Source organism: Lagopus leucura, unplaced genomic scaffold (genome assembly GCF_019238085.1).
Source record: "Lagopus leucura isolate 7727_CA_CO unplaced genomic scaffold, USGS_WTPT01 Super-Scaffold_100004, whole genome shotgun sequence".
Taxonomy (NCBI): Eukaryota; Metazoa; Chordata; class Aves; order Galliformes; family Phasianidae; genus Lagopus; species Lagopus leucura.
The window spans coordinates 19,599,265-19,612,755 of record NW_024962264.1 but is presented as its reverse complement, the minus strand read 5'-3'; the positions used below and the strand labels follow the sequence as shown (position 1 = coordinate 19,612,755).

Here is a 13,491-nt window from a genome sequence, read left to right as displayed (position 1 = left end):
GTCTGCATAGGTGATGAATGATAGTCAGAGGCTGTGTGTCAGGGGCAAATTTGTGGTGATTATTTTTGGCAAAGTTGTTCCTACCCTTGAAAAGTCTTATGTTATCAGCACGAAGATGTCACTGGGAAGTTAGACAAAGCTTTCTCACCCTAGATCTCTAAAGACACCAGGAGGAATTCCACTGAATAGTGGAATTATTTTGTCTAATTCCTTGTTACTATCCCTCTTCTTCATCTGAAGAATATGACTTTGTAAAACCAAAGCATATCTTGTAAACAGCTGTGACACTAAAAATTCCATTGAGAGAAGTTTCTCAGGTACAAGATGAAATACATATCAGTAAAACATTTATGCCATTATGTAGACACTTAGGGTCTTAACTATTCAAATATGAAGGAGATGATAACTCAGACGTTAGGCCTGAGACTTTCAGATATTACTAAGTAACTTGCATGCATGGATTCTGTTCACATTCAAGTCTGAGCTTTATTGCCAGATTGCAGGAGCGAGTGTCTAAAATTAGGCTCCTCCATGACTGTCCTTATTTTCAGAAGTACCGAGAGTACAGCAGCACTCAGTGTAGATAAAGGGAAGTACAAACCTACATCGGTTTTGAAACACAAGCTGTGACTATTAGAAACAACATATGGCAATGGGAACCAAACTTGGCTCTTTTAATATCTCTGCCTTTGACCATAACAGGAAGCTTTTGGAGAAATAGAATTTGTAACTTTACATCTCAGTGGTTTTCTGTCTTCAATAGTGAAGTTACCAGAACCCAAGAAAAAAATATTATTAAAAGAAAAGAATAATTCCTTTATTTTAAATGTTTAATTTTTGGATACATTGGGAGGGGTGTTACTGAACAACAGGAAGACACATTTCCATCTCTATTAAAATTTGTATTCTGTTTTGACTGTTAATTACAATTGATGTCATTTTTTTGTTTTCACTTTTTTTTTAATGTGTGATATGAAAGTTCCTGCAGAGGAATTTAGCAGGATTACGTTTGTACAGCTGCAGTCATTGGTGTAATATTTGGAAGGTATTTAAACTAAATCAGGTTTAAAAATCACTCATTCCAGAGTAAGTGTGGATTTCCATAGGTATAATTACGTGGTGGTAGTTCTGGCTGTGAAATATTCTCTCAAACAAAAGCTTTGCGGTCTGTTTCCATCTTATCCCTGTACCCAGAGATTCCCCAAATTGGGATCAGGGAGTGTACCAAACCAGATGCTGCATAATAAAGCTGCAGTGCAACATCTCAATTAAACGTAGTACCACAGTTAAAATCCAATACCACAGGTTAAGCAAAATCCTCCTGCAAAGGCTTGGCAGACCACACATGACACACAAGACACACATTAGGAAGCCACGCATTTTCAAGTCCTGGTGGATTACACCTCCTTTCTAGAAACTACTTGTGCGTGTGTGTTTTGAAGAGGTTCTCGTAAAGCAGCAGTAAACTTCTGAAGACAGTATTGGTGATGACATGTTTAACAGCTTTCATATGTTTTGGTTCAGACTGCCCAAACTGCTTGCTCCCTCAGTGGAGTGGTACTGCATATGTACCTTATTAGCATGCACACTAATGTACTCTGTGTTTTCTCTATTGTCCCCTTAAACTCCCATCCTTCTGCTGGCTTTGCTCCTGCATCATAAAAGCTTAGAAGCAACCCATTGAAGAACGAACCCAGTGCTTCTTTTTAGGAACTTTACAAGCTCCAAAGAGTGGCAGCCCATCTGCAGTCACTGGAGGATGCAGGTTCCGTCCATCAGAGCAGGAGCTTTGGAGGATGCTCCCTTTGCTGCAGCACTGGCAATTGGGTTTCAGCTCTGGGCTGACAGCAAGATGTGTTCGTTCTCTCAGGCTTTTAATTGGGGCTGGGAATTGAGGCTTTCATTGAGTCCTTTGTAGCACAAGGTGAAGGTCAGCCTAGAAAACAAAACAAAGGCAAGCGCCTGGTGGATGCAGAGCACATGCAGATTGGCTTGTGGAAAACAACTGTCCCTTTGTTCACTTCTCTCTTCACCAAAACAGACAGCCGTTCCCACTTTGCTTATTCCAGCAATCCTGTAGACCCTTGGATTTTCCCAGCCTTCGTACAGCTGGAAAGTTTATTTCTCACCATTTGGTTGTTATTCCTGCTTCCGTTCAGCCCCGTTAAGCATTTGGATTCTTTTAGCAAGTCTTCTTTCATCATTAGCATCACATCTGCTGCATCGCCTGCTTTAGGAATCAAACAGTATTCATCTCTTTCCTTGCATTTCCTTTTAACCTTTCTTGTGTTTTTCTTTGTATCTGTTGGTTTTTGTTTTGCCCTGCAATCTGACACTGACCATACTTCAATCTTCACAGCCCAGGCTTTTCTTTAAGCAGCCTGTACGTTAGCTCTAAGGCTAAAATTTCTTGGTACCAAACAGAAGAAACAGCACAGATTTCAAAACTTATTTCTAAGGCTCTGTTCAGCCCTGGTGAGGGCTGGTTAGTGCAGCATGTTCTCCTACCATGCCATGAAATGTATTTATCCAGAGCTTAGATTTATACATCCCCTATGTTTTAATCTAAGAATTTCATGTGGACATTTGTTCAAGAAGTTACTCCTCTTTCTTTCGGTAGCCTTTTGGTTTAGTTCAGTGTCATTTGAGACCATGAGCAGCTCCTGAGGTCACCTCTTCAGGAGCCCAGTCTTATATCCTACTTTAGTTTCCTCTGTACTGGATAAGAGGGCAAACACACAACTATTTTTATGTGCTTTCGTCTTTCAGAAAACTGGGTCATAGCAGCACTCGAGGAGCACAAGGATGCCCTGTCCCTGCAGACTTTCAAGGCCAGGCTGGGCCAGGCTCTGAGCAACTTGATCTAGCTGTGGATGTCCCTGTCCGTTGCAGGGGAAGTGGACTAGATGGCCTTTAGAGATCTCTTCCAACTCTTAAGGATTCTGTGATTGTCGAGCCCTGTGTAGAGTACAGGGGAGAAAAAAAGAGGAACATCCAGTTCTCATCCCAGGAAATGGTTTAACTGTACTATGCGCAGTGTTTAGTTTGTGATGGTTGCATTAGAAATCTGAAGGGTGGGTTGTCTGGTCACAGTTGCTCAGAGTCATTAAGATGGCTAACGAGGGCCTCAGAAGAGCCTGGCAGCAGTGGAGTGAGGCAGATGAACCATTTGGCAAAGCAGTGACGTCAGCAGTATTGTGGAAGGCATTGCAGTGAGCATGGGAGGACGTCGTGCTGTAATACCCTTGGTTCTGCCACTTCAGGAGCATGGTCTGCATGTTGCTGGTGTCAAATTGGTGGAACTGGTGGATGAGTGATGATTATTCGTGTGAATTAGGAAATACGTATGAAGTCGCACAAGAGGTAATTGTCTGTGAAGTTGATAATTCTGCCTGTGTTTGAAATAGCCTGTTCAGTTTATGTCTCACAGACAGGGAAATTTTCAGATTCTAGAAAAATAGCATGCAGGAAGGTTTTACTCTTGTAATAGTAGTAAAACACCCATTGAAGGTTTTGGTTTACTGCAATATAATGAGTACTGAGTAAAATTAAGCAAAGTCCATGTGAGATGGATGGGAGGAAATGCATTTAATCTAGTGAGCTGTTCAACTGGGAGAACCTCTGCTTCCAGACATGTCATTTATTTGGGGAGGTAGGTTTTGGTTTCTGTGTTTGCTGGTAGTTACACTAGTTGGAAATGACCCAGTGAACTCTAAACTGCTAAGTCTTTGGAGTGTCTAACCTTTTCTTTTTAAAACCACTTTGGCACTATTATAATTGATTCCATCCCTGGCCTTTTCATCAGTTCTCTCCTAGCCAGGAAAAACTGAGCTGTTAAAGACTGCTGCAGTACCATGGGACTTGGTTCAATGTTGCAGGCTCTTACTCTAACCTGAAGTTGTCTGCCAGTCATCACTATTTGTTTGCAAAGCTGTAACCACCTCTGTGTTATCTTTGGGATGAAAATCCTGCCACAGTTACAGCAATCAATAAAATAAGAGGAGTCGGCATGTGTTGCTAATCATCCTTTCACCTTCCAAGAATTTCAGCTGCTGACTTGCTGCGTGTGTGCTGCAGCATTCCCAGTCACACTGACACTGTGCTGGCTACGCTGTAGTCGATAGGGAGGAGCGAGGGGCTAAGGCAGCTGATCGTTGTGCTCCAACAGCCATGTTCTGCTCTTGTAGGGGTGTTGGCAAAAGGATCTCTTATGAGATTCCTGCCCTAAAAGAAAACATCGAGGTTTGGCATTGTTGGTTTTCTCTTCTTTTGTTTCTCACGTGCTCGTGCTGCCTTGTGAAACGCCGGGTCCTTTTCAATGCTTTTGTCTTTCCTTGCATTTAAACTATGCACTGCCAGAAAATAGGCAGGCCTTATCTATCTGTCTATCTGTCTATCCACCTGTCCATCTATCCATCTATTTATTTATTTTTAGGTTAGTAACGCTGTAAGTTTAGTATTAATTCACAGAATTTGTAGTAACAGGTTTCTATGCAAGAAAATAAATCAAGGTTTTGCTGTTCTTCAGTCTCCTCCATCCCATTGTACAGTCCCGGCTATAAAATCTAACTTAGAGAATTCTTCCCGTGATTTAAAATTGTTATTTACTTGCCTGGGTGGGTGATTTTCTAAAAGCACAATTGTTTCAGCCGCCAGCTATCTTGGGGTGAAGTTTTGTGGATTGTTCTGTTTCTTCTGTAAAGGCTGAAGGGCTCATTGAGACACTGTATACTGGATAGTAACAAGTGTTACCTAGCAAGTGATTTAGCAAGTGTTGCACTGGGTCCTGGTTTTAACCTGTGTAGGCAAGGTGTAAAGTGTCACTTGTTTTTTGTTTTAGTTTGTGTGGCTCTATAGCAATGGAAATGCTGAAATTAGAAGACTTGGATAAGCAGGGCTTCATACCCAGTGAGTGAGTGATGAAGTGTCAGTGGGCCAAGTTGCAGTCCTGGGAGCCAAAGCCTGGAGTGCTTGCCTCCACCTCGTCTGCTTGAAACAGCATAAAAAGATACCTGCAAGAGGTCATTTGTAGGGCCTGTGACAGCTGACTGCCAGTGTAGTACAGCTGTGGAAAAAACAGCCTTCATTTTTGGTTCATGTAAAGCAGGATATCCACCAAAAGCCTGGAAATGTAAATTTCCTTGTATGTGATGCATGTGAGAAATTGGCAGGAGCATTAGAATATGGTACAGGATTCTGGTTGTGGGTTTTTTAAGAACTATAAGTCAGAAAGATTAACAAAACAGGAGGGACACGGACATGAGCACCCTAAAAGAGTATGCTTCTTACAGCCAGGAAAATGAGGTCTGAAGGACCTTGCATCTTTCTGATGTCCTTTGGTCTGGTTTCTTCTGAAGCCATGCCATCACTGGGCCATTTTCCCCGGGGTGCTCAGTGAGGCCACTTCTGATGGAAGTGGTGGTCATGGCAGATGGCCTGTGATGGGTAGCCATCGCTTCTTCATCTCCAGGCTTCAGCAGCTGAGTGTTGATGTGCAATGGTTGGCCTTCCACCTTCAGCATCCCCTGAAGCTGCTCCTGTTCTTTTGTGCAGTAAGTGCATGCTGTAATTCACTTTTAAGCACACACAAATGTTTCTTCTCGGAATGAGTTTCGTTGCAGTGCAGTGGGTGTGGGCTCAGCAGACAAGCAAGCTGAGTTTCCACGAGGTGATCCTGGGGGATCCGAACATTGGGAGCACCAAGTTGGATTCACTGGAAGCTTTGTGGCTGATCCTGGAGCCTTGGGGAAAGCAAAGCTCCTATGAAGTTGAAGGAAGATTTCCTGGAATGAACACAGGAACCAATGACTGTGTGTTGTAGCAGACTCTCAGCTTTTAATGTTGAGATCCTGGCTGCTGTGTGAGTGCAGATGTAGCAGAGCACCCTGCATGCCTTACACTTGTAGATCAACTTGGTTGTACTATGCCTTTGCTGCATAACAGTTGGCACAGAGCTGTGAACAAGAGTGATCTGTTAGTGGAGCAAGCCAGCTCTGTATTGTCCTCTTGAAACAGAGCTATTTCAGGCTGGGCCAGGCTCTTTCACTGCTGGGGTCATCACAGGGCTGGGCTGGCAGCATAGTGCTCACTTTGGGAGGAAGTCACTGTGACCCAGCATAGGTGGGTCCTCAAGTTCTGTGCTTCAGGAGTGTGAGGGTTATGTGCCTGCTACACTTCAGAGTGCTTGGAATACAGAAGCCTTTAAAGAAGGGTCCCGTGGCAGTGCTGCTTGTTTTGTTTGCTCCTGTTTCTGCCTGCCTGGTCTCCTCATTTTGACAGATCACAACTAGAAATAGGTCTCTTACAGTAAAGACAATTTTAAATGTTTTTTTCCTATCAAAATTCCCAAATAACTCAAAATGTTCCTTCCAAGCTGCATCTGTCCCTCATCACGTGCTGTTCCTTCCTCTTCTGTGTTTTTTTTCGATGCTCCAGCTTAGCATATCCTCAGCAAGCAATGGAAAATCTAGCACTGGGAGTGAGATGGTGACACAGTGACCTCGTTCTGAGCATTACTTTCTTTGTCAGGAGCAGCAAAAGCTGAGGCAGCTCCACTGGCTCTCAGCACTTGGAGCAGTTTGACGTTTTCTGCCTGGCGGGGTTTCAGGGCTCACTTTGTTGTGAGCCCAAACGGTGAATGGAATGATGAAAAACGAGCTTGCAGGAACTTGTCCACTGCTTTTAATTTTTTGATAAACAGTTGCAGCAGCACAACTTTGATCCAGTGTAGAGCAATGCTGTCTGTTACGTGCAAGGCTGCAGCATTCTTTGGGACTGACAAAGGAGAGTAAGTCTTTTCTTTGAATCAATAAAGTAAAAATTAGTGTCGTGTTCAAATAGTGAATAATACAGGAAAATACAGCTCTGTGTAAGCATGTGTGTATGTGTCTGCGTATACATATGTCTGAGCATTTGTGGTTTTGTGTACTGTGGGGGTGTGTGTGTGTTAAATCAGGAAGAGATGTTGGGGGTACGTTTTTTATCTCGACCAGAGGGTTAGAGCTTTAACTTGTCTTTGCTAATGCATGTAAATAGCTTTCTTGTCCACTTAACGAGGAGGCTGGCTTGTTATCCTGTACAATGCAGCTGGGCACGGTTCCAGAAGCAGAGGCACTTGGTTTCAAAGACAAAGAAGCCAGTGCAAACGTAGGGAGAAACCTGGAACATTGCGTGGTGGATTTTTTCAGAGCGATGACTCATTTCAGTTCACAAAGGATTCTGGGCAGGGTAGTGAGAAGTCAGGTTGGCTGATCCATTCCTATGACTTCACTTTGCAGAGAGCCAGGCAGAAGAGGAGTGACACTGCAGAATCCTGAGGCACTGCAGTGGAGAGGTGATTTGCTAAGACTGTGAGTGCCTTCGAAACGGGGTGGTGTCAGAACGGGATTCCAGCTGTGCTGTGGAAATGGGGCAAAAAGGAGAGAGTTGTTTTCAAAACACCCGTGTGGGAGTTGTATTTGTAGGGCCCTTTAGATTCTCTGCTTCCTCCTCCCCTTCATTTCTTAACCATTTATTACTTGTGCTTATGTGAGAAATAAGTCTGAAATGGCATTCCCTTCGGTGGAGCTGCACAGATACTGCATTCTCTTTTATTTTCTGGAAGCCTCTACATCCTTCTTAAAGAGGTGGGTGTTTGGCATATTGCTGCCTAAAAGCATGCTTTATTTTTCCTTCTTTCAGGTCCTGTGGCACTGATCTCTGCTGCTGCCAGCTTCCACAGTGATATAAAGCCCCAATATGCACAGTGTTCTTACATCACAGATACTCTGGATACTGTACTGGAGCATGGAACCAGATCATAGGGGTTCAGGTAAGTCCCCCTTTTTTAACATATTGTGTGCCAGGAATATAGACATGGACATTTACTAAGAGATGCATTTGGAAATTACAGTTTGTGTAAACACATTCTAAAGCACACAATATATTAAAAAAACAAAACAAAACAGCAGTCTACCCTCTTTCATCCCAGGATAAGCAGTACCTCAAAAAATCTCAACTGAATCCTCTCTGGGAAAGTTCCGTGCTCCAGCAGAAACTTTCTATGATTATAGTCATAACACGTGCTGGGATGTATATCACTTTGGATCAGGAGGCAGCTGACCACTGGACATGAACCAAGAAAAGGAAATTTACATTTCAGGAAATACTCAGGAGAAATGTACGTAAGACAAATCTGGAGACTGTGGGTATTGTAGCACCTCTTTCCAAACGCGGTGTGGCACTTGATGAACCTGGAGATCGTGCTTTTAGCTGGGTCTGACCAAGTAAGAAGATAAATTTATGTAATTGAAGTGCAGTTCATAACTGGTAGAGAACTAGAACTTTGTTCAGAGGCAAGTATTTATCATGTGGTTACTCATTGTTAGGGTTGCTGTGTTTTCTTCAGACTGGTTAAAGTTGTTCTGGTCACATTGCCAGGTTGCATTTTTGAAGTGTATCTGTATCTGCAAGAGAAGGTATATTTTGATGTGTGTGAGTTTCGGAGGTGTGGAATGAGCTTCCTTCCTCTTTAGAGAATGTCTGCTACTGCACTTGATGTGCCTTTGTTTAACCTGCTCTTAAATGTGAATAAATGGCAGAATCTTTAACTTTTCTTATTGAAAATCAGCCCTCTGATATGCATAACCATCTACTAAGCACAGTTTGCTGCATTGTCCCAAAAATACTCTAAAATGTGGTTTAAAATGAAGACTTAGCTATGGCTGAGAACAGTGAAAACAATGTAATTTCTGATTTTCTGTATTTCAGATTTGGTTAGTAAAATGTGTTCTTTCTTACTATATGCTAATGCAGATCCAAGGCATTTCAGAGTAATCTGGGTAACATAGAAATCTACATGTCCTTCTGCTCCCTCATGTTGCTTAATGAGATGAAAGCATGATCTGGCTTAAAATGGCAATTGTATATCATCATTGTGAGTTCACATATGAAAAGTTTAGTTTGCCACATCTAAGCAGGTGTTCTGTGATTAGAGTGATCAGTTATGTTGAGGTTTGGGTGAAAAGGGAGTAATGTGCAACCCAGGCCAGGTATGTTACCTGTGGGGCATCTGTTGCTTCTGCAAGTCAACTTGATAATGTGCTTTTCCTAAAAGAGACTTTTCACTTTCAGTATTTTTTTTTGGGGGGAGGGGAAGTGAAAATATAGTAGTTGAATAATAATAGTAATAATAGTGAAAATGTAATAGTTGAAGAGCCTTCTTTCTGTCTCTTACTGGTAGTATTGTTTTTGTTACTTCTCTTGTGTTTGAAGAGCAGCTCTCTAGTTCTTCCTGGATTGAAACTGTGGTTGATTGTTGACCAAAACATGTTGTTACCAAGAGAATGTGTGTAGAGAATTTTTGTTGAAACTGCATCTATGGCCATGAGGTGCCATGAAGCACTCTAGTTGTTTGATTCTTTCTGATCAATTCCGTAACCCTGTAAGCAGTAGAAAAGTGACCTGATGTGTGTTTTCTGACTAGGTTCTTTCATGTCTGGTGGGACGTGGCTCTGCCCCACCAAGCAGTTGGAGCACGTGTAGTAAGTGCTCACTGTTGTAGAGTCTCTATTGTCTACTGAGTCCCGACCTTTCTGGCACATGAATGTACCCAGACTGTGTTTGTGCAAGCTTCATTTCCCATGGAAACCAGGCCAGAAATTGTGTTTACAGCTTATTTTGGGCCATAGGAGGTAAAAGGCTGCAGAGGTGTTGAGAGCCAGGATGGCCAATTTGGCTTTCTGTATATCACAGCATGCATACTGTAATCAGAGGGTTTCTTCAACATTTCAAGGAAGGAGTATATAGAGAGTCTAATAAATTGTGGCTTTGCATTGTAATTTTGTGAATTTTCCTTTTGAATGGCTGTACTGAATCGGTTCCATTCATAAGTCAGGAGGTGATTTTTCAAACAGTCCTCATGCAAACTTCATGAGACAGAGAGTTTGACTTCTAAGTCACTTCTTTCCAGCAGCAGAATTGCTAATTAAAATTCTGTCATCTGTATGTAGCTGGTAGTTTAATTACTGATAGATGGTGAGAAATACAGTGTAGCTCATTTTCTGCCAGGATGGTGGTACCCCAACTTTGAGTGAACAGAGACAGTAGGTAAATGGCATGGGAAGGGCTCTGGTTCATGTGGCTTGGAAGAGGTGAATTTTCTTTGCCAGCTCAGTTGCAGACTATCACTTTCTCATCTGTATGTTGAAGATAGCTATGGTTACTCTGTTTTTGTGAACGTTTTGGAGAAATGTGCTATGTAGGAGCAAAGCATTTATTTTATTTGTTAATTAATCTCTTGTTCTGAGTAACAGAAATTAGTGTTTTCCCACGGGGTGGCATTATAAATCCCCTTACAGCATAAATGAGGACAGCCCCCATTTATTGTTTGTTATATGCTTAGACACTTCTTAAAATGAGGCACCACTTAAAAAGTGTAGAAAAACTTTAAAAATTTATTTAAAGAGATCATTGGAAAGGCACTGCAGTAACAGAGGTGAAACTATATGCATATACATATAAATATATAGATAGTGTTTAAACAGAGCTTGCAGTCAGCTGGTGAAAACTGCTTTCTGAGCTTCAGTTTTCATTTAATTGGGAACATAAACATATGAAAGTCAAGGATAGTAATTTGGTTTCAAAAGAAAGCTGCTTGAGACGAGCATCAGCCAGAGCTAACAGGAGCCATATGCTGGATGGTTTGTGTAAGCGATGTGGTCTTCCAAAAGAAAAAAAAAAAAGTAGGAGAAGCAGATTTGATTATCTTTTTTTTTTTTTTTTAAATGGATTTTCCTAAAAAAAGTTGTAGTCAACCTTCTGTTCAGAGGGCTAGGCAGTATTTATACACATAATTGATGTTAATATATTGAATCATAAACACAAGGAAATGTTGTGTTGTGCATCAGATAAGTTTGTTCACTTAACTATAACCACAGAGTGCTTGTAATTTCCCAGAGCCGCGGGATATTTAAGATGAAACCTGGCAAATTAGAGCCTCCCTGGATGAGGGACTTTTGACTTTCTATCACTGGGTCTACTGCTGGTGTTACCAATGTGTGTCAGCCTTTCTAAACCCAGAGTCACTAATTAGCTCCAGCGGACCATTACTGACAGAGGGCTGCAGAGTTAATTTGGACGCAACAGAGGCGAAACAAGAGTTGCCTCATCATAAAGAAGGTTGAAAAATATTCCGTGGAAGAATGTAAAGCCGTGACTGGTGATAGTCCTTTACAAAACAGAAAGGAAGGCTCTCATGTAAACAAATACTTGTTGACCATTTCCATTCCATTTACGGACATTGAAGTTGTGGTTTTGTGTGCAATTGTCGTCTTATTTCTTGTTAGTGAAATGTTTGTTAGCTGGCAATAGCATGCTCTGCTAAAGGTTGTGTTAGTGCTAAGGACCTGGTGGGTGAGGTATGGGAAATAGAAATAGTTCATGTTTTGGTGGAAACTCTCAGCTTGTTGTTGACAATGAGGACCCAAGTGGCAGTGATCAAATCAAGCAGACTGAATGTTTTCCGCATGCTAAGCTAGAAAAGTAATTCCATGCTGGAGGCCTGCTTTGAAAAGGGAAATTGTGCGCAGTGCAAGGTGACTAAAAGCCAGGTAAATGTTACTGTTGCGTAACCCGTGTTCAGCTAGGTTTAAGTTAACAAGCCCAAACAGGGTGATCCCAAAGGTGTGCCCTGCAGGCGTGGTGTTGTCCGTGGAGAGAGCCGGGCTGCTCCCAGCCCATGTCTGCTCACAAGGGAACTTGTGGCACCCATCCTCTGCATATGAAGGGCAGAAGCTTCTGAAATCGCCTACCTCAATCTGCATGATTCTTGGTGTAACTCTGATGCTTTTTAGATGTGGAATTAACCATTAAAGAAAACATTCTCCTAGACAGAGTGCAGTGGTGACTTGTGTGTCTTGGTGATAACAGGGATAGACAAATTTCATCTGATAGCAGGCATAGTTATCAGTAAACAGTAATTAATAACTGTGATGTTCTTTACCCATTCTTCAGTGATGAAGAGACAAGCAGGATTTGTTCCTGAGTCATGTGGAATTATACCTCCTCACATTTCCCTGTAAGCTGTCTACAACCTCTCTGACTGATAGTGCTTGCATGCAAAGAGCACTTCTGGCAGGAGCTTCTTGGGCATGTATAGGTGAAAATATCCAGAACAGTTTATGTGTTAAGGTCATCACTCTGTCGTCACTCAAGAGGAGGGTCTTGAGGTGTGCTGTGTTGAAGCTGGAGGAAAACTGCTGTGATGGGATTGTCGCAATGATGTGATCAGGCCTGATTAATCAGCAGCAGTCAGGAGGCAGCATAGTGCCAATGTGTAGTTTAAATCATTATTATGTCTCGGGTAACGTGTATCACTGTTGTACACAACAGATTGTACAGTTGGTGTATTGAAAAACATTGCTGGTATGTCTCTCTGAAACAGTTACACAATTTGCTACTCTCACCAGTTCACCAGTTCCTTTCTTTAACAAAGTAATGATTGTAATGCAAGGCTAAATGCATTCTGATAATCACTTTCAAGGACTGCTATTCCTGCCTAGTAGAAATAATAGGAATATAGAATTCATAGAGCAAATATCAGATCCTCAAAATTACAGAGAAAAGTTTGAATAATATTTATTTCCACTGTCAAAGGGAATCTCTTAGTCTGTTTCTCCCCTGTATTTGAGATCATCAGGGAACTGTTATCCTTTCAAGAGGAGGTAAAGAGCAGCATGTAAGATCAGTTCTATATTTATATAAAGTATGTAAAAATGCATGTCTTTAAGTGTAGTTGTGCAGTCTTGCTAGTATTATCAAATTATCATTTCTTCAGTAACTTTTGCTTTAAGGATTTTTCAGTGGTCTTTTAAGTATGGGCTAGAGAATTATGTTTAAAGATGACATGAGAAAAAGTTATTTGGGTGAAGTTACAACAAAGCTTATTTTCAGGCCATCCTGGAACCATAAAAACTCCTAAAAATATGTGATCTTTGCAAAGGCATTAGACATGTAGATCTGAGACAGACTTATTGGAAGTATCAATCTTGAGGTGTCTAATGCTTCTGTGCCTTAAAAGAGTGTGTTCCACTTCACCAGCTGAATGGAAATGGTATTCATTAACACATCAACATATTTTTGTAATCTCTGTCACTAATAGATGTAGTCTGTCAAATGGAAGTGGTAGGCAGTCCATACCATTAGCCAGTGAATGAATGGGTTGTGAAATCTCCGCATCCAGAAAAATGCGTATAACGCTTTTGTGTATGGATTTACCTGCTAGAATGTTCAAATGTAAGGTTTTGCAACCTTAAATGACGATTTGTAGGCATTTTTCTGACTCTGCCTATTGCACCCTTTGAGAAAGTATATCTGCACTGTGTACATCTGCCCTGTTCCAAAGATCACCGTGTCCAAGTTTTGAAATAAGCTTGTTGGTTGAAATAAGTTGGATGCTTCTCATTCTGCAGAGTACAAAGACTGCAGAGCTGTATGCATCATTTCCAATTGTGT

At 41.6% G+C, this 13,491-nt stretch overlaps 1 protein-coding gene across 5 annotated transcripts in view; it reads left to right on the top strand.

Moving 5' to 3' along the window:
• Positions 1 to 13,491, top strand: part of STOX2 (storkhead box 2) — a 128,100-nt gene that overhangs the window by 94,974 nt on the left and 19,635 nt on the right. The window contains exon 2 of one of the 5 annotated variants that reach the window (XM_042871393.1): positions 7,681 to 7,810. The exons of 3 other annotated variants lie outside the window; for them this stretch is intronic. In XM_042871393.1, coding sequence (XP_042727327.1) covers positions 7,738 to 7,810 — 73 coding nt within the window. In that variant the 5' untranslated portion in view covers positions 7,681 to 7,737. Of the gene's footprint in view, positions 1 to 7,680; positions 7,811 to 7,930; positions 8,159 to 13,491 lie in introns of those variants that run through there. One more of the 5 variants, XM_042871394.1, reaches the window with a different exon arrangement.